Source organism: Mesoplodon densirostris, chromosome 15, assembly GCF_025265405.1.
Source record: "Mesoplodon densirostris isolate mMesDen1 chromosome 15, mMesDen1 primary haplotype, whole genome shotgun sequence".
Taxonomy (NCBI): Eukaryota; Metazoa; Chordata; class Mammalia; order Artiodactyla; family Ziphiidae; genus Mesoplodon; species Mesoplodon densirostris.
Window position 1 is genome coordinate 16321755 of NC_082675.1, and position 26303 is coordinate 16348057.

Consider the following 26303-nt stretch of genomic DNA (forward strand, 5'->3'; position numbering starts at 1 on the left):
TAAAGTCATTCAAAACGTGTGTCTGGCTTTGTTCACTTAGCATAATGTCTTTTTTTTTTTTTAAACACAGGGAAGATTTTCTTTAAATAAATTTATTTATTTATTTATTTATTTATTTTTGGCTACGTTGTGTCTTCGTTGCTGCGTGTGGGCTTTCTTTAGTTGCAGCAAGTGGGGGCTAATCTTCATTGCAGTGCATGGGCTTCTTATTGTGGTGGCTTCTCTTGTGGAGCACAGGCTCTAGGCACACGAGCTTCAGCAGTTGTGCTGCATGGGCTTCAGTAGTTGTGGCTCATGGGCTCTAGAGTGCAGGCTCAGTAGTTGTGGCGCAGTCTCAGTAGTTGTTGCTTAGTTGCTTCACAGCATATGGGGTCTTCCTGGACCAGGGCTTGAACCCATGTCCCCTGCATTGGCAGGCAGCTTCTTAACCACTGCACCACCAGGGAAGCCCTAGCATAATGTCTTGAAGGATCGTGTACATTGTAGCATGTATCAGTACTTCATTCCTTTTTATGGCTGAATAATATTCCACTGTGTGTATACATCATAATTTGCTTATTTGTTCTTCTGATTATGGACATTTGCACTGCTTCTATCTTTTCACCTTTATATACATGCATGTACGTGTGATTGAGTACTTATTTCCAATTATTTTGGGTATATACCTAAGAGTGGAATTGTTGAATCATACGGTAATTTTATGTTTAATTATTTGAGGAAGCACCAAATGATTCACATTTTTGATGCTCTTAATTCCTTTGTGTAGATCCAAATTTCTATCTGTTGTTACATTTACATTTTTTCCCTGAAGTACTTCTTTTAACATTTCTTATAGTAATGGTGTACTTCAGTGTAATCTCTCAGCTTTTGTTTGTCTGAAAAAGTCCTTTTTTTGGAAGGTATTTTCACTGTGTGTAAAATTCTAGGTTGACAGATTTTTTTTTCTCTTTCAGTATTTTAAAGATGTTGCTCCTAATGTTTTCTAGATTGCATTGTTTCTGATTGTTTCTGCATTGTGTGTGCTATCATTCTCATCTTTGTTCTTATGTATGTAATGTGTCTTTTTGCTCTAGATGCTTTTGGTATTTTCTGTTTTCTCCTGACTTTCAGTGATTTGATTATGATGTCCCCTTTTTAAATTTTAAGTATAGTTTTATTTAATTCATGAATTTATTTGGCTGTGCCATGAGGCATGTGGGATCCTAGTTCCCTGACCAGGGAGCGAACCTGTGCCTCCTGCACTGGGAGTGCAGAGTCTTAACCAGTAGACTGCCAGGGAAGTTCCTAAATTGAAGTGTAGTTGAGTTACAATATTGTGTTAGTTTTAGGTGTACAGCAATGTGATTCAGTTCTATATATATGTTTTTTCAGATTTTCCATTATAGATTATTACAAGGTATTGACTATAATTCCCTGTACTATATGGGAAATCCTTGTTGCTCATCTATTTTATGTATAGTAGTTTGTATTTGTTAACCTCGTACTCCTAATTTGTCCCTCCCCATTCCCTCTTCTCTTCGGTAACCATAAGTTTGTTTCATATATCTGTGAGTCTGTTTATGTTTTGTTTACAGATTCATTTGTATTATTTTTAGATTGCACATATAAGTGATATCATATATATTTGTCTTTCTCTGACTTACTTCACTAAGTATAATATTCTCTAGGTTCATCCGTGTTGCTGCAAATGGCAATATTTCATTCTTTTTTATGGCTGAGTAATACTACATTGTATATATACCACATCTTTTTTAAAATTTTTTTAAATTAAAAAAATTTTTTTAATTTTTATTTTTTAAATTTATTTTTATTTAAAAGTTTTCATTTTATATTGGACTATTGTGATTTAGTGTCGTGTTAGTTTCAGGTGTACAGCAGTGATTCAGTTATACATATACATATATCTATTCATTTTCAGATTCTTTTCCCATTTAGGTTATTACAGAATACTGAGCAGAGTTCTCTGTGCTATACAGTAGGTCCTTGTTGGTTGTCTGTTTTAAATACAGTAGTGTGTATATGTCAATCCCAAACTCCCAATTTATCCATCCCTCCCCTCCTTTCCCCTTTGGTAACCATAAGTTTGTTTTCTATGTCTATGAGTCTGTTTCTGTTTTGTAAATAAGTTCATTTGTATCATTTTTTTTAGATTCCATATATAAATGTTTCATCTTTCATTGTCTAACTTACTTCACTTATTTATTTATTTATTTTTGGCCACGCAGCACAGCTTGCAGGGTCTTAGTTCCCCAACCAGGGTTTGAACCCAAGCCACAACAGTGAAAGCACCAAGTCCTAACCACTGGACCACCAAGGAATTCCCTGACTTACTTCACATAGTATGATAATTTCCAGGTCCATCTATGTTGCTGCAAATGGCATTATTTCATTCTTTTTTATGGCTGAGTAATATTGCATTGTGTGTGTATAACCACATCTTCTTTATCCATTCATCTGTCGATGGACACTTAGGTTGCTTCCATGTCTTGGCTATTGTAAATAGTGCTACTGTGAACATTGGGGTGCATGTATCTTTTCAAATTAGAGTTTTCTCTGGATATATGCCCAGGAGTAGGATTGCTGGATCATATGGTAACTCTAATTTTAGTTTTTTAAGGAACCTCCATACTGTTCTCCATAGTGGCTGTACCAATTTATATTCCCATCAACATTGTAGGCTGGTTCCCTTTTCTCCACACCCTGTCCAGCATTTATCATTTGTAGACATTCTGATGATAATCATTATGATTGGTGTGAAGTGATACCTCACTGTGGTTTTGATTTGCATTTCTCTAGTAATTAGTGATGTTGAGCATGTTTTCATGTGCCTGTTGGCCATCTGCATGTACTCTTTAAAGAAATGTCTATTCAGGTCTTCTACCCATTTTTTGATTGGGTTGTTTGATTTTTTTTTGATATTGATTTATATGAATTGTTTGTATATTTTGGATATTAACCCCTTGTTCATTGCATCATTTGCAAATATTTTCTCCATTTGCAAATAGAAAACCTATTTCTCTGATAATAGGTTGTCTTTTCATTTTGTTGATGGTTTCCTTTGCCGTACAAAAGCTTTTAAGTTTGATTAGGACCCATTTGTTTATTTTTGTTTTTATTTCTATTGCCTTGGGAGACTGACCTAAGAAAACATTGTTACGATTTATGTCAGAGAATGTTTTGTTTATGTTCTCTTCTAGGACTTTTATGGTGTCATGTCTTATACATAGGCTTTAAACCATTTTGAGTTTGTTTTTGTATATGGTGTGAGTGAGTGTTCTAACTTCATTGATTTACATGCGGCTGTCCAGCTTTCCCATCACCACTTGCTAAATGACTGTCTTTTCTCCATTGTATATTCTTGCCTCTTTTGTCATCGATTAGTTGACCTATGTATGTTATGTGTCTTTTTGCTCTAGGTGCATGGGTTTATTTCTGGGCTCTCTGTTCTGTTCCATTGTACTATATGTCTGTTTTTGTGCCAGTACTACACTGTTTTGATTATTGTAGCTTTGTAGTATAGTCTGAAATCTGGAAGCATTATGCCTCCAGCTTTGTTCTTTTTCCTCAGAATTGCTTTGGCAATTCTGGGTCTTTTGTGGTTCCATATAAATTTAAGGATTATTTGTTCTAGTTCTGTGAAAAATGTCATGGTTATTTTAGTAAGGATTGCATTAAATCTGTAGATTGCTTTGGGTAGTATGGCCATTTTAACAATATTAAGCCTTCCAGTCCAAGCACATGGGATATTTTTCCATTTCTTTGAATCATCGTCTATTTCCTTTATCAATGTTTTGTAGTTTTCAGTGTATACACCTTTCATCTCCTTGGTCTTTCATCTCCTAGGTATTTTTTTTTTGGATGCGATTTAGAATGGGATTGTTTTTTCACTTTCTCCTTCTGATATTTCATTGTTAGTGCAAAGAAATGCAACAGATTTCTGTATATTAATCTTGTGTCCTGCTACCTTGCTGAATTCATTTATTAGTTCTAACAGTTTTTGTGTGGGACTTCAGGGTTCTCTCTATAGAGTATCATGTCATCTGCACATCTGCAGGTAGTGGCAGTTTTACCTCTTCCTCTCCAATTTGGATACGTTTTATCTCTTTTTCTTGTCTGATTTCTGTGGCTAGGACTTCCAGTATTGTGCTGAATAGAAGTGGTGAGAGTAGGTATCCTTGTCTTGTTCCTGAATTTAGTGAGAAGGCTTTCAGCTTTTCATCGTTGAGTATTATGTTGGTTATGGGTTTGTTGTAAATAGCTTTTATTATGTTGAGATATGTTCCCCCCATACCCACTTTGGTGAGAATTCTTATTATGAATTGATGTTGAATTTTGTCAAATGCTTTTTTCTGCATCTATTGAGATGATCATGTGGTTTTAGCCTTTCCTTTTGTTGATGTGGTGTATCACATTGATTGATTTGCATATGCTGAACCATCTTTGTGGCCCTGGAATAAATCCAGCTTGATCATGGTGTATGATTCTTTTTATGTGTTGTTGAATTTGGTTTGCTAATATTTTGTTGAGGATTTTTGCATCTATATTCATGATTACCTTGTGCCTTGGTGTGGTTTCTTCATGTTTCTTATGTTTGGTTTTGTTAAGCTTCTTGGACATGGTGGTTAATATTTTCATCATATTTGAAAATATCTTGGTTATTATTTCCTCAAACATATTTTCTTTGCTTCTCCCTTTCTCTCTACTCCTTCTGGAATTCCAGTCCCAGGTGTGTTAGCCCACTTGTATTCCACAGCTCACTGAAGTTATGTTCATTTTTTTCGAAGTCTTTTTTCTCTAGATGTTTCATTTTAGTTTCTATTTCTGTGTCTTCAAGTTTACTAATTTTTTGCAGTTTTTAATTTTCCATATTTTAAATTCCATATATTATATTTTTCATCTCTAGAATTTCAACTTGGATCTTTTTTATATCTTCCATTTCTCAATGTTGTGCTCATGCTTTCCTCTACCTTCTTGGACATATTGAGTGTATTTACAATAGTTCCTTTAACATTTTTGTCTTCTCATTTTTATAATCTATGTTGTATCTGGGTCCATTTCTATTGATTAATTTTTCTCTTAGTTATGGGCTCTAATTTCCTGCTTATCTACATGACTTACAATATTTTAGTAGACACCAGACATTCTAGATTTAACATTGTTGGGTATTAGGTTTTATATGCATACATAAATTTTATATACATATATAAATCCCCTTTAAATTTGGACATTTTGTCTTAGATATAGTTAACTCTGAGTGTGTTTGATCCTTTTTTTTTTTTTTTTTTTTTTTTTTTTTTTTTTTTTTTTGTGGTACGCGGGCTTCTCACTGCTGTGGCCTCTCCCGTTGCGGAGCACAGGCTCCGGATGCGCAGGCTCAGCGGCCATGGCGCACGGACCCAGCCGCTCCGCGGCATGTGGGATCTTCCCAAACCGGGGCACGAACCCGTGTCCCCTGCATCGGCAGGCGGACTCTCAACCACTGCGCCACCAGGGAAGCCCTGATCCTATTTTTTGAAGGCTTGCTTTTTAAGCTTTAGTTAGGGAAGTATTTCATGTACAGCTAATTTGGTCCCAATAGTAAGACAATACTCTGCTTATGATTCTATCTTATTATTCTACAGTACTGCCATTCCAGCCTACGGATTAGGAAGTCATTCCACACTGGCTGATGGGAACACAAGCTATTCCTTCAGGGATTCCTTTGGAGATTGTTCCACCTACTCCTTTCTGGTGCTTCTTTCTCTTCTCTTCATGGTTTTCTCTCCCATGTGTGTAGATCAATACTTAATCAAAGACTTGAAGGTACCTCTGCATATCTCCAGAGCACTATGTCTCTGTGTGTCTGCCTCTTCTCTGATAATTTGCTTCACACATTTTAGCTGCCTTAGCCTCCCAGACACTGAAATGTCTCCACAACTCACCAGGACAGCTTGTCTCTGTTTGGATTCCCCATCACTGCACTCACTTTTCCTAGCCAGGTAGCTGGGGAACTTGATGAACTCAATTTGTTCGTTTTTCTTCTTTCAGGGATTACTGTTCTGTAATGATGTTATCCAGTGTTTGAAAACAGGGTGTTTTCATATATTTTGTCCAATTTTTAGTTTTTAAGGCTGAAAGACAAATTCTATTCATGTTATTTCATCAAAGGTGGAAGCAGAAATTCCTTCTCTTGGATTTTGTGCTGCTGGTTCATTGTGATCTTGTCAGCTCTTTGATGCTTTTAAAGATTTAAAAAACATTTTATTTAGCATATTTAGTTCTTTTGATTGGAAAGTTTGGTTAAGACAGCCTAGGCTATCATTATTAGAAATGGAAATTCTTATGACCTTTTCTTTTTTGAAAATTTTTATTAGAGTATAGTTGATTTACAATGTTTTAGTTTCAGGTGTGCAGCAAAGTGAATCAGTTATACATATAGCCACTCTTTTTTAAGATTATTTTCCCATATAGGCCATTACAGAGTATTGAGTAGAGTTCCCTGTGCTATTCAGTAGGTCCTTATTAGTTATCTACTTTATATATAGTAGTGTGTATATGTCCCATATAGGCCATTACAGAGTATTGAGTAGAGTTCCCTGTGCTATTCAGTAGGTCCTTATTAGTTATCTACTTTATATATAGTAGTGTGTATATGTCAATCCCAATCTCCCAGTTTATCCCTCCCCCCACCCCTTATCCCCTGGTAACCATAAGTTTGTTTTCTATATCTGTGACTCTACTTCTGTTTTGTAAATAAGGTCATTTGTACCCTTCTTATGTCCTTTTCAATTAAAAAATAAAATAGAAGAAGATTCTATGATATCCTCATAAAATTAGAACAGTTGGGTGAGAGGAGGTGGATAATGCTGTGGTTCCTCTGAACATTCAAAAGGATAAAATAAGGAAGCTGGGACATATTTTAGGCCTGGGTAGGTTTCCCAGACTTGGCCCCATTTTGCATGGTATGGATAGTAGATGGTAAGTTACTAATAGACCAGTAGGTAGGATTCTTACAACAGAAAGTAATGTAGAAAATTGAAGGAAGCCATAGTGGGACAGTTATGATGGGCTGTTTTGATTTTCACCTAGATATTCTACATTTCCTCATTTTTCTACACTGTCAATTACATCTGGTACCTGTACAAAGAGCTGAGGACGAAACCCCACCAGAGTGGACAGAGCACAGTTCCACTGGTAAGTTTTATTCAGAGCTAATAGTTATGAACAGTATGCTAAGACAAACCTATACATCCTTGACAAACAGCACTCAGCACTGGTGGAGTTTCCAGTCTGTTGACATGACTTCCTCTTCTCTCTTGCCGTCACTGCCACCACCAGCAGGATTTGATTATAGGAAATATTATTTATAGTATTGCCATTCCTGCCTGGTTCCTTTCAGTAAGGGAAATCCTTCTTGGCTCTATGCCAATCTGTCATTATTTTTAGAGTAAAGAAAAAGATCTTGGAGAGCAGTTAGGGAAAGTGCTCAGCCAGCTAACATGGGATTTGGGCTACAGGTATTGGAAAGGGAGGGTGTTTGTTCTGCTCTGATGTATTTCTTTGGTATGTGTGGGTAACAGGTATTGGTATGCAGAAGGGCAGAGGAATTCATGTGTGGTAATCAGAAAACAAGATGGATCCAGGGAGCAACTGTCTTTCCTTCTTTGGTTCACAAAGAGTTTTGGGCACTGTCTAGCATTACAAAAAGAGAGGAGAACGCAAAGTCAGTGAGTCAGTACATCTGGATTCTTTTTTGTGTATACATATCTTACATGTCACATAGTTCACCTATTTCATGTGTACAATTCAGTGGTTTTAAAAGTAAACTTACCAGGTTGTAAAATTATCATCATAAATCAGTTTCAGAATATTTTATTTGCCCCAATAAGATCCTTCATGCACATTTACTGTTAATCCATTTTCCGTACCCTACCCTAGGCAACCACTAATATACTTTCTGTCTCTATAAATTTTCCTTTTCTGGACATTTCATATAGACATTTCATATATCATACAAAATGTAGTCTCTGTGTCTGGTTTATTTTATTTAGCATAATGCTTTTGAAGTTCATTCATTGTAGTGTGTCTAAGTAATTCATTCCTTTTTATTGCTCAATAGTATTCTATTGTATAGTACACTTAGTTTCTTATTTCTGATTCTTTCAGTAAATCACTAAGTGATTTAACAAGACATTTTTATGATGTTAGCAATTTTCATTTCTTTAAATGTCTTTATGTATTTTAATCTTACTATACATATCTTACAAATATTCCAGCCCTTTTATTTCTGTAGTATCCATTCTGTTGTGGATTTTTGAAGGGGAATTTTTGTTCAAGAGCACCATGGAGTAAATGAATCTGGAAATCCTCCCAACATACTTCTTCCAGAGCCTACAGATCAGTTCTGGAACAAATGAAAGTTGTATACTGTCATGTATATGGGGAAACTCAGCAAATGTTTGTTGAATGAATAAATGGTATTATAGCACTGTGAAAAGAGCATTTGAAAGTGAATCAGGAGATCTTATAAACCTAGTTCTGTCATTTATCTCCTGTATGTCCTTGGACATGTCATCTCCCTGTCTTGGGATTCAACTTTTCATCATAAAAATGAAGTGCTGGTCTATATGATCTTTAATGTCTTCTTCCAGCTCTAAAATGCTACAATACTCTTAAATTCTCACTTGACTGACTTCTTAAGAAGATACTCTTCTTGCTTTTTGTAGCCTTGCTCTAGATACATACTGCTGGAAAAGGGCAGGAGTATAGAATGCTTTTAATTTTTTTTCTCTCTTTTTTTTTCTTTTTTGTTGTAAGGACAAAGTGCAGTAAGGAAATCCTTGAAAAATTAATATGACGAGACCCCCTTATCAGCATCCCAGACTAGATATTACAGTCTGTACAAGTACTGCCAATAGAACTCTTTGCAATGATCAAAATATTTTATGTACTGTTCAGTTTTATAGCCGCTAGTCATATGTGGCAACTGAGCACTTGAAATGTGGCTGATGTGATTGAGGAACTGAATTTTTATTTCATTTAATTTTTTTTAATCTCTATTTTCTTTAATCTTAATTTTAATTTAACCACATGAAGCTAGTGGCTACTGTATTGTACAGCCCAGGACTATATTCTGATCCTTTTATCTCTTGTTTACCTCTGAGGATTCAACCCTTACAATTATTCTTTTATATTTTCAACTTGTATAGTTTCTTAGCTCCCTGCAATTTAGTAATGACCCATGGCTATATATCCATTTTACATGTTTGTTTACATAATCCTACAATCCTGGAGCTAGAAGATACTACAAAGAAACAATTAGTTCAGTTCCCTCCCTTCAAGCAGATTAATGTCAAAAAAGTTCAAGAAATGTATAGATATAGTATTTAAAGTTTTTATTCATTCATTCACTCATAAGCTAAGAGACTAACTGGAATTTGAGAGAAGTTCTTCAGGCACAGAGTTATTCTCTAAAGAAGTAGTCATGAGACCAGAAGCCAAGGATGGGGACAACATGGGGGAATATTATCCTGAGTCTTGGGCTCCTGGTAGTAGAACAAATTAACCTTTTTTTTTAAATTGAAGTATAGTTGATTTACAATATTATATTAGTTTCAGGTGTACAACATATTGATTCAATATTTATATAGATTATACTCCATTTAAAGTTATTACAAGATAATGGCTATATTTCCCTGTGCCATATAATATATCCTTGTTGCTTACAGAGCAATTTAATTTTTGAAGGAAAATAGAAGGAGAGATGTAAGATTAACTCTCATATATAATATTCTGTTGCTTTCTATGCATACAAATGCAGTATTGATAGTTCTCTTTATAACCCATGCTATGACACTAGTTCCAAGAAGACAAACTCTATTCCCAAATTTGCCCCCACTGCCTATTATTCTGGCATTATAGCTTTATATCAGGAGCCTTGAAGACTTGTTTTTCATTTTTGAGTTCTCTTTTAAATACCCCAGGAAGACTTCGGCCCTAAACTATTACTAGTAAGCTTTTTACCAGAGATTCATTGATAGTGGATAAGAACAGCAGTTAAACACAGAATAGCCACCTGATGATAGATAGAGGATAGAATAAAAAGAGAAGAAGAAACGTGAGTAGGAGAGGTCACCAAAGACTAATTTTACTTATTTCCCATGAAGTCGACACTGGCTGTTCTACTTTAAATCATTTGCTATTCCTGATCCAAAGTTCTTAGGGAAAATCAGTTACCCACCTCTGATTTTTTTTTTTTTGGCGGTACGCGGGCCTCTCACTGCTGTGGCCTCTCCCGTTGCGGAGCACAGGCTCCGGACGCACAGGCTCAGTGGCCATGGCTCACGGGCCCAGCCGCTCTGCGGCATGTGGGATCCTCCCAGACCGGGGCACGAACCCGTGTCCCCTGCATCGGCTGGCGGACCCTCAACCACTGCACCACCATGGAAGCCCCCACCTCTGATTATTGATTAATTACTCACTTAATCCTTACTGATCCCTAACAATGGCATTCCAGAGTATAATATGATCTCTGCCTTAAAATATTGGATTGGCCAAAAAGGTTATTTGGCTTTTTCCGTAAGATGGCTCTAATAGTGCTTAGTTGTCTTTAAGTTCATTTGAAACAATTTTGTTAGATCGTATTTTGACAGCTGTCATATTGGCATGCATTTTTTAAAAATTGATCAAAATTGGTGAGTTTTTGTATAGCCATTTTAATATTGAAGATGGAAGAAAAAAAGCAACATTTTCGACATACTATGCTCTATTATTTCAAGAAAGGTAAAAACGCAGTGCAAAAAAAGATTTGTGCAGTGTATGGAGAGGTGCTGTGACTGATGGAATGTGTCAAAAGTGGTTTGCGGGGGCTTCCCTGGTGGCGCAGTGGTTGAGAGTCTGCCTGCCAATGCAGGGGACACAGGTTCGAGCCCCGGTCTGGGAGGATCCTACATGCCCCGGAGCAACTAGGCCTGTGAGCCACACCTACTGAGCCTGCGCGTCTGGAGCCTGTGCTCTGCAACAAGAGAGGCCGCAATAGTGAGAGGCCTGCGCACTGCGATGAAGAGTGGCCCCTGCTTGCCACAACTAGAGAAAGCCCTCGCGCAGAAACGAAGACCCAACACAGCAAAAATAAATAAATAAAAACTTTAAAAAAGAAAGTGGTTTACGAAGTTCATGCTGGAGATTTCTCAGTGGACAATGCTCCATGACTGGATAGACCAGTTGACGTTGATAACGATCAAACTGAGACATAATTGAGAACAATCAACATTATACCACGTGGGAGATAGCCAACATACTCAAAATATCCAAATCAAGCATTGAAAATCATCTGCACCAGCTTGGTTATGTTAATCGCGTTGAGGTTTGGGTTCCACAGAAGTTAAGTGAAGAAAACCTTTTTGACTGTATTTCTGCATGCGATTCCCTACTTAAACGTAATGAAAACTTTTTTTTTTTTACGGTATGCGGGCCTTTCACTGTTGTGGCCTCTCCCGTTGCGGAGCACAGGCTCCAGACACGCAGGCTCAGTGGCCATGGCTCACGGGCCCAGCCACTCCGCGGCATGTGGGATCTTCCCGGACTGGGGCACAAACCCGTGTCGCCTGCATTGGCAGGCAGACTCTCAACCACTGCACCACTAGGGAAGCCCAAAACCTTTTGTTTTTAAAACAAATTGTGACAGGCGACGAAAAGTGGATACTGTACAATAATGTGGAATGGAAGAGATTGTGGGGCAAGTGAAATGAACCACCACCAACCACACCATAAGCCAGTCTTCATCCAAAGAAGGTGATGTTGTGTATATGGTGGGATTGGAAGGGAATGCTCTATTATGAGCTCCTTCCAGAAAACCAAACGATTAATTCCAACAAGTACTGCTCCCAATTAGAACAACTGAAAGCAGTGCTTGAGGAAAAGCATCCGGAATTAGTCAACAGAAAACGCATAATTTTCCATCATGGTAACGCAAGACTGCATGTTTCTTTGATGACAAGGCAAAAACTATTGCAGCTTGGCTGGGAAGTTCTGATTCATGTGCTGTATTCACCAGACATTGCACCGTTGGATTTCCATTTGTTTTGGTCTTTACAAAATTCTCTTAATGGAAAAAATTTCAATTCCCTGGAAGACTGTAAAAGACACCTGGAACAGTTCTTTGCTCAAAAAGATTAAAAAGTTTGGGAAAGATGGAATTACGAAGTTGCCTGAAAAATGGCAGAAGGTAGTGGAACAAAATGGTGAATACGTTGTTCAATAAAGTTCTTGGTGAAAATGAAAAATGTGTCTTTTATTTTTACTTAAAAACTGAAGGAGCTTTTTGGCCAACCCAATAGAAAAAATTTTGTTTTCTATTATATTAAGACGTTCTGTTCAAAATCTCTCTCCATAAACTCCTAGTGGATATGGGCCATTCTTCTGTAAGTTGTTTTACAGTGTCTAATACAACTGGGAATTTTTGAAATGTTCTTTCTTCTAGATAGGTCTTATATTCAAAGGGCTTTTTTGACTCTGCCCTATTATACTGAACCTGGCCTATAATGGTTTCTGCTGGTCGTCTTATACATAGACTTTGACTCCACCCATATGGTCTGAAAAGTCTACACCTCCCTTGATCTAAAAGAGAAGAGGATTGAACTGTTATTAGAAGATGAAGGATTATGATGTGATTTCATATTTGCCTTTCTTCTTAAGAGGATTTGTTGTGGTATCCAAATCTTATATTAAGCTACTTTCTACAGGCCCTCTTTGTGGATTTTGGTGTACTTTTTAGAATATAGTAATACAGATAAAATTCTGTTATCTTCAGTGCTAAGGAACTATCTATTTCATTGAATTTTTAAAAATAAATTTATTTATTTATTTATTTTTGGCTGCATTGGGTCTTCGTTGCTGCACGCGGGCTACTCTTTGCTGCAGCGCGCAGGCTACTCATTGCGGTGTCTTCTCTTGTTGAGGAGCACGGGCTGTAGGCACACGGGCTTCAGTAGTTGTGGCTCGCGGGCTCTAGAGCACGGGCTCAGCAGTTGTGGCACTCGGGCTTAGTTGCTCCATGGCGTGTGATATCTTCCTGGACCAGGGCTCGAATCCATGTCCCCTGCATTGGCAGGCGGATTCTTAACCACTGCACCACCAGGGAAGCCCCCTATTTCATTGAATTTTATATCAAATATTGCTTAACTGAAGTAAACCTGCTGTTGGGAATTTTTGTACTGTCAAATGGTAAATGATGATCTGGTATTGTAATATGACTGGCAATATCCTAAGACATTACTCACATTTATTCTTTTCATAGGTTATAGGTTATACCTGTCGAGTTAGTCAAATAGCCATCATTTTGTCAAGGTAAGATTTTTGCTTTCCTTCCTAGCAAGGTGTAGGCTCTCGTTAGTCTTGGGTCTAGGTAGGAACACATAGGAGGACAATGCCCTTATTTCCATTGATTCTGTCACTCCTGGGTCCTCACAGAGCTTTACTAAGTAAGAAACAACAAATGTGTGATCATTGATTCCATTTCCCAGGTAAAATAGGCAAGTAATTTGAAGTTTCAGATTGGGTTTTAGTCCCAATTCTGCCATTAACTCTATGTGACCTTCAATAAATATTTCCCTTTAAGTCTTTTGACTTCTAATTCCTTTTCATATATCATGAAAAGTTGTAATAGGTGGTTTTCAAGATCTTATTCACCTTTATAACATTGGGTGAGACTCTTAATATTATTAAGCTCAGAAAGGATCTGGATTTCACCTAAAGTGGTAGTCATATTGAGTTGGTTTTAGACTTTATAACTTTTACTCCTAGATCTTTTCCTCTTATAGGGATCTGGATATATTTCGCTGCATAAATAACTGGTTGCTTAAAGCTGTGCTTTGGAAAAGCTCTCAGGAAGGAGCTGATGAGAATGAAGTTATTACTGGTCACCATGAAAAGTGAAACAGACTGATCACAGAGCTCCTTGGTAGCTTTTTCATTTCACGATTACCCACTTGGATTTTTAATCTGATCATACAGCTCCCAGAGACTCTCTGTGAAACTCTGTTAGGGTTTATTAACCTAGGTATAAAATACATTTCCCACTCCACTTCCCCAGGAACTTGAAAAAAAGGTATACTTAAAGTTTTTGAGGTACTTTCCTTGAAGGAATTAAATGTATATGTATTTGTGGAGAGTGGGTGGGGTGATGGAGTTGGAAGAAGGACAGGAGAATATTTTGCAACGGGAAAATGGCATAAAAAAGTCTGAATATTAGGGTGATAAGTTTTTTCCTCCCAGCCTGATACCTCTACTATTGATGATACCTGTATTCTGTTTGGGCAATGCCAGTGAATGTTTCCGCAACTTCAGCCAGAGCCACAGGTAAGTAAGGACCAAACCTATCATTTTTATAATAGACTACACCTATTCTTTTCTATAAATAGAGATGGAAGAAGACTTTGTACATACATTCTGGCCAAGGTGCTTGTATTTGAAATGGGCTTTGGACAAGTTGTACAGTCAAGGCCAAAAATATATAAGCGGGAATACAACACAAAATGACTAGATGATAATGTGCCAGTGAGAAGGAACAAGGTGTTATGGGCAAGGCTTAGCTAAATGATAAGTTAAATTACGTACTCATTATTAACTTTTGTTGCACCAAATAGGTATCTCTCTGGTCTTGTACCTGTAGCAGCATTCCTGACCATTGATTCTCTTCCTAGGTGTATCCTGATATACTCACCACCAACAGCCATGGCTAAAGTCCTGCCTTCTGCCAACACATCAGTCTGTAGCACACTTTATTTTTATGGGCTTATCATTTTCCTGGCCAGCTTTCTACTCAGCCTCCTCACCATTGTGGTATGGTGCCACCCTACTTGCCTTTATGGAAAGAGAGGGGGCGGTTGGGTGGGATGGGGCAGTATTCCCAGGCCTGGGAAAGATGGGGCGGAGAGGCACTTCTTATAGTCCTAGAATTAAGAAAGTGTCTAGTAGATATTGATAATTTAATTACTACCTCAGTCTTTTGGACTTCCCAAGATCAAATGATGAGTGGGGAAAAGAGCCTATATTCATTATGTGAGAATTATGCTCACTCTAGAAATAATGTGTTCCTGTGGATCCTCATGGAGGACCAGACCAGAAAACTACTATGTGTCAGGTATATTCTTTATAAAGTATAATACTCTGGAACATAGGACATCTTCTCTGTTTTAATTTTCCAAATAATTAAAGAGTTTTCTTAGTTCTTTATTGACTATAAATTTGCATTTATGCTATGTCTAACTGGGTTTAAAGTGCTGAGTGACTCAGACAGTTATTAAATACTCATTTGACATCATCAGACTGATGGACAAGTAATCATCCATGGGACAATACATTATTTATATATAACTGCCCAGTACAAAATCAGTAAGCAAGTGAATATGCCTTATTATTTGTCATATCTACTTTTCAGTATCATTTTCTCCTCTTTTCATATGCTAGTTCAGGGATTATAAACTATCTGGTTGCAGACCAACTTTATCCCACAGTTTTTTTTCCTTTTGCTAGCACAGCTAACATCTGTGAATGAAATACAATTGTGGAAAATTTTCTTTGACAATTCAAAAATAAGTTATGAAGATAGCTTAGATCAAATAAGCAACTTTGTAAAGAATGCACAATGACTAGTTTATATTAAAATGGCCTTGATGGTTTTCATTTAGAACTGATTGACAGGAGAGACAGGTCTCCCAAAACCTGGCACCCTAGGGATTCCTGTTTGCTCCTTCAGAATAACCCAGACTTCAGTGGGCATTCAGGACTGGCATTCTGATTCTTTTGTAATCAGCAAACAGTGAACTGATTCTACTAGATGTAAATATTCTCAAATAAGTTCAAGCCTCTTTATGATTCCTATGTCTGTGGGGAAAGGAAACCACATGGCTAATCTTAAGTAATTGGGTTATTAACTTACAGAGTGGATCTGGATTATTAGGAAAAGTTTCAGATTTGGTCAGATTTTATTACCTAATTTACACTCCACAAAAAGGACATTGAACTGATTTATATTTATTTCATTAACTAAACCGTATTCAAATTGCTCCCAAGTGGAAGGGAAAAACAATCTGTTTTCCATCTAAGTGCAAGAAGAGACTTCCTAAAACTTTTTTTCTGGGAGTTGAGAATTTAAGCTGTCACAGTGCTAAAGTATTTATTTTAGGGGTGTTAAGCACAGAACACTTTCTAACACAACCTTTATTTATTTATTTTAAACATCTTTTTTTGGAGTATAATTGCTTTACAGTGGTGTGTTAGTTTCTGCTTTACAACAAAGTGAATCAACTGTACTGTATATGTAATTCACCATATACAGATATCCGCATATCTCCTCCCTCTTGTGTCTCCCTCCCACCCTCCCTATCCCACCCCTCTAGGTGGTCACAAAGCACCGAGCTGATCTCTGTGTAACACAACCTTTAATAAAGTGTTTTAAAAGAGAATCTGGTTAGATCTTAGTTTTAACTTCTCATGCATATTGTGATTAAATTCACTGAGAAAAATGAAAGCCTGAGGGTTGATGTAAGGTTTATGTATTGAACATACATAGTTTGACAAATATCTTTCCATTTACCTGGCCAAGCAAAAGATCACTCTAGAGATAATTTTCTCTCAAAAAAAGCCTGGGGCTTCCCTGGTGGCGCAGTGGTTGAGAGTCCGCCTGCCGATGCAGGGGACACGGGTTCGTGCCCCGATCCCGGAAGATCCCACATGCCGCGGAGCGGCTGGGCCCGCGAGCCATGGCCGCGGAGCCTGTGTGTCCGGAGCCTGTGCTCCGCAACGGGAGAGGCCACAGCAGTGAGAGGCCCGCGTACAGCAAAAAAAAAAAAAGCCTGGTCTCAGATGGTAAAGACAGGAGGATGGTCTTTCCTGCTGTCAGATCCTAAGAGAAGGATCTCTCCAAAATGATAGGCTAGACCTGGGAAGTTTTAGTAAGCCTTAGGCACACTACTCACCGCTATACTCATGTTTAGGTCTTACTCATTCAAGCCCAGACACTTTATAAGAAGTTTCTGAAATCGACTGGCTTTCTGGGGAGTGAACAGTGGGCAGTGATTCACGTTGTGGAGCAGCGAGTACGCTTCTACCCAGTGGCCTTCTTTTGCTGCTGGGGCCCAGGTGGGTATCTTAATGGAAAGATTTGGGCAATGAAAAGGGTAACCATCAGATTGTGGTCAAGCAAAGTAGTCTCACCAAGAAGGAAGACTACACATTTCTGTCCAGCATGTAAAATTTACCTTCGTTCCACCCGTATCTTACTATGTTTTAGAAATTAAGAGAAATAGGTGTGAGATGATATGAGAGGAAATGTACTGACAGAACTCAGAGATATTAACACCTGCCCTTTCTACTACATAAAGTTGAAGTGTGAGGATCAGATAGGATAATGTTTATGAAAGGGCTTGGTAAACATAAGTTAAGAATTGTAACTTATGATCCTCCTGTAGTATGTCTTGCCACCATTGCTACTCTAATAATCTGAAAAGTTTAATCAATGAGGAATAGCGGTTGGAGATCTGAGGCCAGTGGTTTATATAACTGGTTAATCTCACTGCTAGTCTTCATTATGCCTATAATCCTCACAATGCTTAGGCGTGTATACTGAAAAAATTATGCTCAGGCAGCCAGGGCTGGCAGCAAGATTTATGCTTTGTGTTTTCACAGCTGTCATTCTGATGATCATAAAGATGACTAAGCCACAGGACACCAAACTTCACATGGCCCTCTATGTTCTCCAGGTAACACCTTGAACATCCAGCATTTCTGTTCTTGTACTCTCTTATCCTGTTCTCTTACATTGCCATTATTCAGTAAGCACGTTTTTTTCCCTTAGGGTATTTCTTTCTGCATTGCAAGAGAGAAATATATTATGTATATTCAGTTATGAAGAATGTGGAAATTTCCTCACAGATGAGGTAGATACCTTTGTGAAAGTGCTGCCATGCATTCCAGAGCATGTATATCTCAGGCCAACTTCATTTCATTGATGTGTTTTTTTTTTAAGGGATGGGTAACAAAAAACAAGATCTACCAGATAATGTTCTTATGAAACTCTGATAGTGACATAATTCTCTCTCACCCAGAGTGAAATGAATGGGATAAATTAGCTATTCTGGGTGAATGGAGAGAGAGAAATAAAGAAAAAATGATTCTCTCTTTTCATCCTTTATCAGATTTAAGAAGGGTTTTTTGGGTTATCTGACTGTGGTGATAGGGCAGTTTCTTCAAGCCTAACCTGGGAAATGGGGCAATAAGGAGGGACATTGAAATGACTTCATTATCCTTATGTATATACTAAGAAATATGACTAACTCTCAGTCATCCATAACAAGGTACGGTGTGAAGAGTGAGTTCAGGAAGAGCTAGAAAAATATTTTTAAAAAACTGACACCAAATTTTGATTTTTGAGATAGAATAAATATAACAGTGATTTATAAATAAGAGGAATGGAAACTATTCCCCAAATCTCTGAAAACCTGAAGGATGGGCTCCATCACCCCTTCATCTCCTCCAGGCTCTAACAGCATCATCTCAGGGTCTGCTCAACTGTGGAGTATACGGCTGGACACAGTACAAGTTCTACCAACTAAAGCAAGCGGCTCGGCATGATGCAGACACCCAGACACCATTATTATGCTCACAGAAGAGATTCTATAGCAGAGGCCTAGATCCATTGGCGTCTACCATTGCTTTTCCTACTAGCACCTCCACCATTCTTTGAAACTGTAAAACTGGAACATCCAGAACTGGAATGATTCTACACTAATGGTTTGGGAAGAGTGTTTGGGAGGAACATCTTAAGTCTTTTCTAACCATGCCTTAAACTACGGAAGTGAAAAGGAATGTAGTGCCATGGTTAGTAGCTACTCTAGGTGAAGTGGGTGGGATCTAATCATTATTCTCAGATTCACAAGTAAAGTCACTATTCAGGGGGATGGAGCCACTTTCCACCTAAGAGATAGACTCATATTATTTCAATAGATATTAGATTTGTCTAAGTCTCTTCTACAAAAAATAAATTCCAAGTTATTATTTATATAAAGTATTTCCAGGCTCTCTACTCCATGGTTGTGGGGGAAGTAGTGTGGCATGCAACAACTTTCTCAGATCTTCACATTGCTGTTACTCTCCTTTTGGTTGTACAAAGTCCTGGGTTTACATTCTTTGAAGAGTTTTGGAAACTCAGAAGAAGCAAGGACAGAAGCTGTCAAAAAAAGTGAAAGGGGCTCAGTGGTTAAGAATCTGCCTGCCAATGCAGGGGACACGGGTTCGAGCCATGGTCAGGGAAGATCCCACATGCCGCGGAGTACCTAAGTTTGTGCGCCACAGCTACTGAGCCTGCGCTCTAGAGCCCGCGAACCACAACTGCTGAAGCCCGCACGACCTAGAGCCCGTGCTCCGCAACAAGAGAAGCCACCGCAATGAGAAGCCCGTGCACCACAAGAAGAGTAGCCCCCGCTCGCCGCAACTAGAGAAAGCCCGCGTGCAGCAATGAAGACCCAAAGCAGCCAAAATAAATAATTTTAAAAAAAGTGATAGTGGGATCCTCATACACACCACATCCTAGTCTCTTACATATTCCATGCCGTTCTAGGCCTTAACAATAGGAACCTTCCTGCTCCAGAAAATTAAGGCCAGTCTTTTGAAGTTACAGTGCATAATAAGATGTAAGAGAAATCAGGACTAAAACTCTGAATCAAAAACTTCTCAACTCTCATTTATAAGCAAAAACCCAAGGTAGGTTTCATAGTGCTTGGAAGTAGAATTAGATTGAACCATATGAACTTGCTATTTTTGTAGGTGAAAATGGTCTAATATCATCAATTTTACATGGTTCAATCTGGCTGTAAGTGCTAAATATATGTGTATTGAATAAATGAATGAACAGATGAATGAATGACTAACAAGTAGAATTTAACCTTTGGGGAAAGAAAAGATCCCACACTGAAGAGGCTCATTCATGGGTAAGGATGTTTAATGTTTCTTCCTCTTTAGCCACATAACAAGTGATGTTTGGTCTCTCCAGTTAAGTCATTAACAAGGCCAAACTGAGGCCAGGGCATCAGATACTATGATGCCAAAACAAAGGGGAAAGCCAAATGGACAAAAACTAGAATGACAATCAACTAAAACATCTGGAACTAATAATCAGATACTTTTCACCTGATAAATTCCCTTCATCAGTGCAAGGCAAAATCCTTAAGATTAGAGAAAATTGACAGAGTAGATTATAATGGTGCATTAGACAGTATACTCTGAAAAGTAAGTTCCAGAGATCTTTCCAAAAGAGTTCTCAGTAGAAACATTAGGGAGCTCAATAATAGCTCTTTAGGTTTTAGGCCATGAGCTTCAGCCTTACTATGGATGGTAACCTGACTTCATTATGTCAAGAACACATCTTGAGGCCTCCCAAGATGTATAGCACAGATTACTGGGTAGCACAGAACAAGAAAGATTGCCTTACCTAGAGAGCTGCTTTAACTTCTTTTAATTTAAAAACTAGTAAGAATTCAGCATATAGAAAGACAGATGGAAGCAAGATTCTCATTTCCGTAGACTTTGAGGGACACCAGAACTAAGGAGTCCAATTCTTAAAATGTCCTATCGGTATCACTTCATATTTGACTTTATTACCAGAAGGAAGATAATTATCAAATGTATGTAAGATTTGTTCATCTTTCTTCTCTGATGAATTTTTTGCATTGACACTGGTGTTAGGTATTCTATAGATGTAGGCAAACAAAAAGATAGTAGGAATGAAAAATGATAAAATGTTAGGCAAGATTGAGATTGTCAACTCTTCATCATACTGAGAGTAGGAGGGCCACTATTCAAACTATGTAACCCTTGAATTCACATGTAGGAGGGGCATAGACATAGATACAGTGGCAGTTCTTAAAATTCCTGCAAATACCCCTCCCATGACTCCATGACTTGTCCAGTTTACTGTCATAGTGGAGTATAGTTGTATCTATGCAGCTTTGATTAATACACATCTTCCATGAACCATAAGTTGTATCATCCTTCACCTCCTCATCAGCCCAGTCTGCAGCTTCAAAAAATCTCTGTACCCCAATACCACGTGTTCTGCATGGGGACCTGGGTGTTTGATGTTTTTCAATGCATGGGAGCCTTTGGATGTTTTCTCATAGCAGCCTCCCACTTTTTACATCTTTGGCCTTGCACTTGCTGAAGACTTTAAATATCCCTTTAGATTCACTGCCACAGTTTCCAAACCTGTCTCCCTTGGTATTCATTTCCTGGGCAACCTTTGTGCCCTTTTCAAAGATTTTAACACACAGATTCTCTAGGCTTCAAACCCGGCCTTGTCAACAATAACCTTGTTCCTTGCAAGGAGTGCCATCTTGCTTGTAGGTATCCGTGTGGCAGCACCTGGGGGTGCCATTACAGTATTCTGGGAGGTCACACTTATCCACACTGAGGTGGCAAGTTGTGGTTGCTTTTAGAGATTCACGGTTTTTGCAGCAAGATCCAAATGCATAATTTAAACCCTTACTCAGCTGGCATGAGGGCAGACAACAGTGATCCTTTTGACAGTCAAGAACACTGCCATAGTCACATTCTTCTCCTTTATCTAATATCTTATTCCTACAATATGGCTTTCAAAAGGAGCTTTGGAGCTCAGTTCTATTAAATAGGCAGCCCTCTCTGTGCTTACACAACAGCTGGTGGAAGTAGTGGAAGCTGCAGTTGCTGAAGCCCATATCTACAGTAATAAATTCATGCGTAGTACAGAGGTGCTGGCCATGGAACTTGCAGGCCACATGGTCATGCTTCACTCCCAAGTCATGGCCAACCTCATGAGCTATGAAAGCTGTGAAATGTGGTGTATCTTCATGAAAGAAAGATTCAGCACTGCTTTCATTCTTGGCAGTGCAGATACCACTGAGAAATGCATGGCCCTCATACTTCCCAAGAATTTGGCCAATAATCACATGAGCAACATCATGTTTCATCCCTCTCAAGAGATTCCAGCCTTTCCAGTGTTTAAAATTTTGAAGTGTTTCCTGCAAATTCAGGAAGATTTGCACAAGGGTTTTCTGCATCCATATCCCTAACCCAGTAAGCACCCCTTTCACATTATATCCTTCGTGTACCTGTTGACCAGAGCATGGACATCTATTAACATCTTTGTGGTCTTGGTAACATTATTATTCCACATTTGGAATCACCTATTGTCAACCACAATCAACCTGTACATACTTGGGAAGTGGCCACATATAGGACATAGGAACTGAGGAAGGTTATATTTTGCTCTGAAATTGTGAAGTGCTTAAGAGCTCCTCTTGTTTATCTCCACGGATTACACAAGACTCACCTGATTTTAAAGATATGCTGTAAACCATATATATTCAATATATATAGGCTTGATACCAAAGACAGTGCCATCTAAGGTCAGGATTCCCTTTTGCCCTGAGCAAGCGTTGATTGTCACAAAAGAATCCAGGTCGTCCTCTGAATACTCAGTCATCCTGAATAAAAGCAAGACTAGTTTTCCATTTTGATGTGTATAAACAGGGAACTTCTTGACAAATAATTCTTTCTTTTGCTTCAACTTAATAGTATGCCATTTTCCTTGTTTGAGCAGGACATTGGACACCTTTTCTGCTTTTTCTTCTGGTTCTCTGAACATCATCAGGTTCCTAGGGAAGACTATTTCATAATAGATTCCCACTACAGTGAATCCCTGGAAGAATAGTCACAATTACCAATAAAGTGACATGCAGCTTAATATGGGAAGGGCCCTTTCTCAAATGCCCTAAACATCATTCCTTGAAGAAACATCACTCCAAACCTTATCCATGACCACTTGATTTCATAGAAGACAAGACAGGGAGCAGGCAAAGTAACTAACTGGGGTTGTCATTGTCATGGCCCAAGTGAAACAGCAAATGATCCCAGACCTCTGTGAGTTGACTTCCCTTGGACCCAAATCTTTGTCAGTGACACAGTTGTTTGGCCAAAGATCAAAGCTATGCTGCCTGCCAGAAGAATAACTGCTCCCACCCTCAGAGTATTACATGATGACACCTACCTTTTGACTATGTCTCTTCCTACTCCTCTTGAGCTCTCTCTCTTCTGGAGTGTCCTTACTTTGCAACCACCCTCAAAGAACAACAGTTTTAGTGCTCCTTAGCTGAGCTCCTGCTGTCTTCATAGAGGAGTATACCAAGGAGAGGAAACTTTCAGAGGTCCAGCCAGTACAACGATCCAGGATCAGGCCCCAAGAAAAGAAAAATATATAACCTCTTCCCTTAGTCCCAGTTCCCATGGAACAGCCTTCCCCTCCTCTCATCCAGTACTCCTTTGAGTCATTGAAACTTAAGTTCCAGAGCAGAGGTTTGTGGATTTCTGGGTAGGTCACAGGCCTCTGCTGTTTAATGCCTTTTGCACCATTCCCTACTCTGTACCATACAGCCCATTTCAAACATCCAATCCTTTTCCTTTTTTTTTTATTATTCACAATATGTTTATTTGCTCAATCCTAGAATACATGTAAAGTATTTTTAGAGTAACTAACCCATGCCTCTGTGAAAAGTAAATACATGAACTGGAGAACAGTGTTTATTGGGTTAGCCAAAAGTTTCGTTCAGATTTTTCTGTAAGATGGCTCTAGTAGTGCTTAGTTGTCTTTAACTTCATTTGAAACAATTTTGGTAGATTGTATCGTGACAGCTGTCATATCAGCATGCATTTAAAAAAAATCTTATCAAAATTGGTGAATTTTTGCATAGCCATTTTAATATTGAAGATGTAAGAAAAAACCCAACATTTTCGGCATATTATGCTTCATTATTTCAAGAAAGGTAAAAACACAACTGAAATGGAAAAAAAGGTTTGTGCAGTATATGTAGAAGGTGCTGTGACTGATTGAATGTGTTAGAAGTGGTTTGCAAAGTTTCGTGCTAGAGATTTTTTGCTGGACGATGCTCCATGGTCGGGTAGACTAGTTGAAGTTGATAGTGATCAAATTGAGATATTAGGGACTTCCCCGCTGGTCCAGTGGCTAAGACTCCTTGCTCCCAGTGCTGGGGGCCTGGGTCCGATCCCTGGTAAGGGAACTAGATCCCACACGCTGCAACTAAAAGTTCGCATGCCTCAACTAAAGATCCCGCATGCTGCAATGAAGATCCTGCGTGCTGCAACTAAGACCCAGCACAGCCAAATTAATTAAAATGTTTTTAAAAAATTGAGATGTTAATTGAGAACAATCAAAGTTATACCACGGGAGAGAGCCGACATACTCATAATATCCAAATCAAGCGTTGAAAATCATCTGCACCAGCTTGGTTATGTTATTCGCGTTGAGGTTTGGGTTCCACAGAAGTTAAGTGAAGAAAATCTTCTTGACCATATTTTGCTTGCGATTCTCTACTTAAACATAATGAAAACGTTCTGTTTTTAAAACAAATTGTGACGGGTGATGAAAAGTGCATACTGTACAATAATGTGGAGTGGAAGAGATCATGGGGCAAGTGAAATGAACCACCACCAACCACACCAAAGGCCAGTCTTCATCCAAAGAAGGTGATGATGTGTATATGGTGGGATTGGAAGGGAGTTCTCTATTATGAGCTCCTTCCAGAAAACCAAACGTTTAATTCCAATAAGTACTGCTCCCATTTAGACCACCTGAAAGCAGCACCTGATGAAAAAAATCCAGAATTAGTCAACAGAAAAACTCATAAACTTCCATTAGGATAATGCAAGACTGCATGTTTCTTTGATGACCAGACAAAAACTGTTGCAGCTTGGCTGGGAAGTTCTGATTCATCCCCTGTATTCATCAGACATTGCACCTTCGGATTTCCATTTATTTTGGTCTTTACAAAATTCTCTTAATGGAAAAAATTAATGGAAAATATTTCAATTCCTTGGAAGACTGTAAAAGGCACCTGGAACAGTTCTTTGCTCAAAAAGATTAAAACGTTTGGGGAAGATGGAATTATGAAGTTGCCTGAAAAATGGCAGAAGGTAGTGGAACAAAATGGTGAATACGTTGTTCAATAAAGTTCTTGGTGAAAAGGAAAAATGTGTCTTTTATTTTTACTTAAAAACCAAAGGAACTTTTTGATCAACCCAATATGTTCAGTTCTTTTTATCTTTAGCCTTACAGTATGAGGTTGCAATAATGTTTCCCAAAATTATTTAGATTGGTACTTTTCTATCCAGACCTATTCAGTATGGTCATGTTATTCATTTTTAATTCAGTTAGGGTCATATGTCACTGTTTGTATTTCATTCTGGTTTGCCCCCACATTTGGGATGTTGCTGATGATTTGGAGGGAGTATGTGAAATGTTTCCATGATTCTAAAAGTCAGTACTATACAAAAAAGTGTATTCAAAGCCATTAACCTGTTCCCATGTCCTTATTCTTTCCACCCACTTCTCATTCATCAATCTCAATAGTACTTGGTTTATTTTTCCTGTATTTCTTTCTGCACAAATAAGCAGATACATATATTTTCCCTTGTATCCCATTTTTTCTTATGTAAATTTAGCATAATATTTTCCACTTTCCTTTCTAAACTTAAAGATACATCCTGTAAATCACTCCATATCAGTTTATAGAAATATTCCTCATTCTCTTTTTTATAGCTACATAGTATTCAGTTTTATAGATGTACCATAATTTATTCAATCACTCTCCTATGTATGGGTTTTTACATTGTTTATATTATTTTGAAATTATACACTATCATCAGCAAATAATATTGCACATATATATTTTTGTGGAGGAAAATTCCTAGAAATGAGAAGGTAGTGTTCATGCTAATTGCATATGTAGCTTTGTTTGATATTGCCAAATTCCCCTTCAGAACGTTTTTGCCAGTTTTCACTTCCACTGGCAGTGTATCAGAGTGCCTGTTTCCCCAAAGTCTAAGCAACAGAATATATTGCCATGCCATACGTTTTAATTTTCACCAAATGGATAGGTGATAAGTAGCAGGTCGGTATAGTTTAATTTGTATTTTTCTGATTTTGAGTGAATTTGAAATGTTTTAATATGTTTAAAGGCCATTTTTATATCTTTTAACAATTGTCGCTTAATGTCTTTTCCCCTTTTTCTATCAAGTTCTGTTTATAACACTGTCCAAAAGTGTGTATGGGAGATGCCAACAGAGCAGTCTCCCCTTTGTGCAATTTTCATGGGCACATTGGTTGCTATCTACAGGCCTATTACCATTCTTGGGCTGGTCCTGATGTAGCTAGCAGTATCTTAAGATTATGCCTGTTGAAGACTACGTATCTTAAAAATCTTCCCTGTGTTAGTATA

The 26303-nt window shown here is 38.1% G+C and overlaps 1 protein-coding gene across 4 annotated transcripts in view; it reads left to right on the forward strand.

The window, feature by feature from the left end:
* Window positions 1-26303, forward strand: part of TMEM116 (transmembrane protein 116) — a 134199-nt gene that overhangs the window by 88573 nt on the left and 19323 nt on the right. For 2 of the 4 annotated variants that reach the window (XM_060118246.1, XM_060118245.1), the window contains exons 6-12: window positions 7069-7173; window positions 13277-13326; window positions 14254-14337; window positions 14682-14820; window positions 16977-17121; window positions 17668-17741; window positions 18518-22605. In XM_060118246.1, coding sequence (XP_059974229.1) covers window positions 7069-7173; window positions 13277-13326; window positions 14254-14337; window positions 14682-14820; window positions 16977-17121; window positions 17668-17741; window positions 18518-18724 — 804 coding nt within the window. In that variant the 3' untranslated portion in view covers window positions 18725-22605. The other 2 variants (XM_060118247.1, XM_060118248.1) reach the window with 2 other exon arrangements.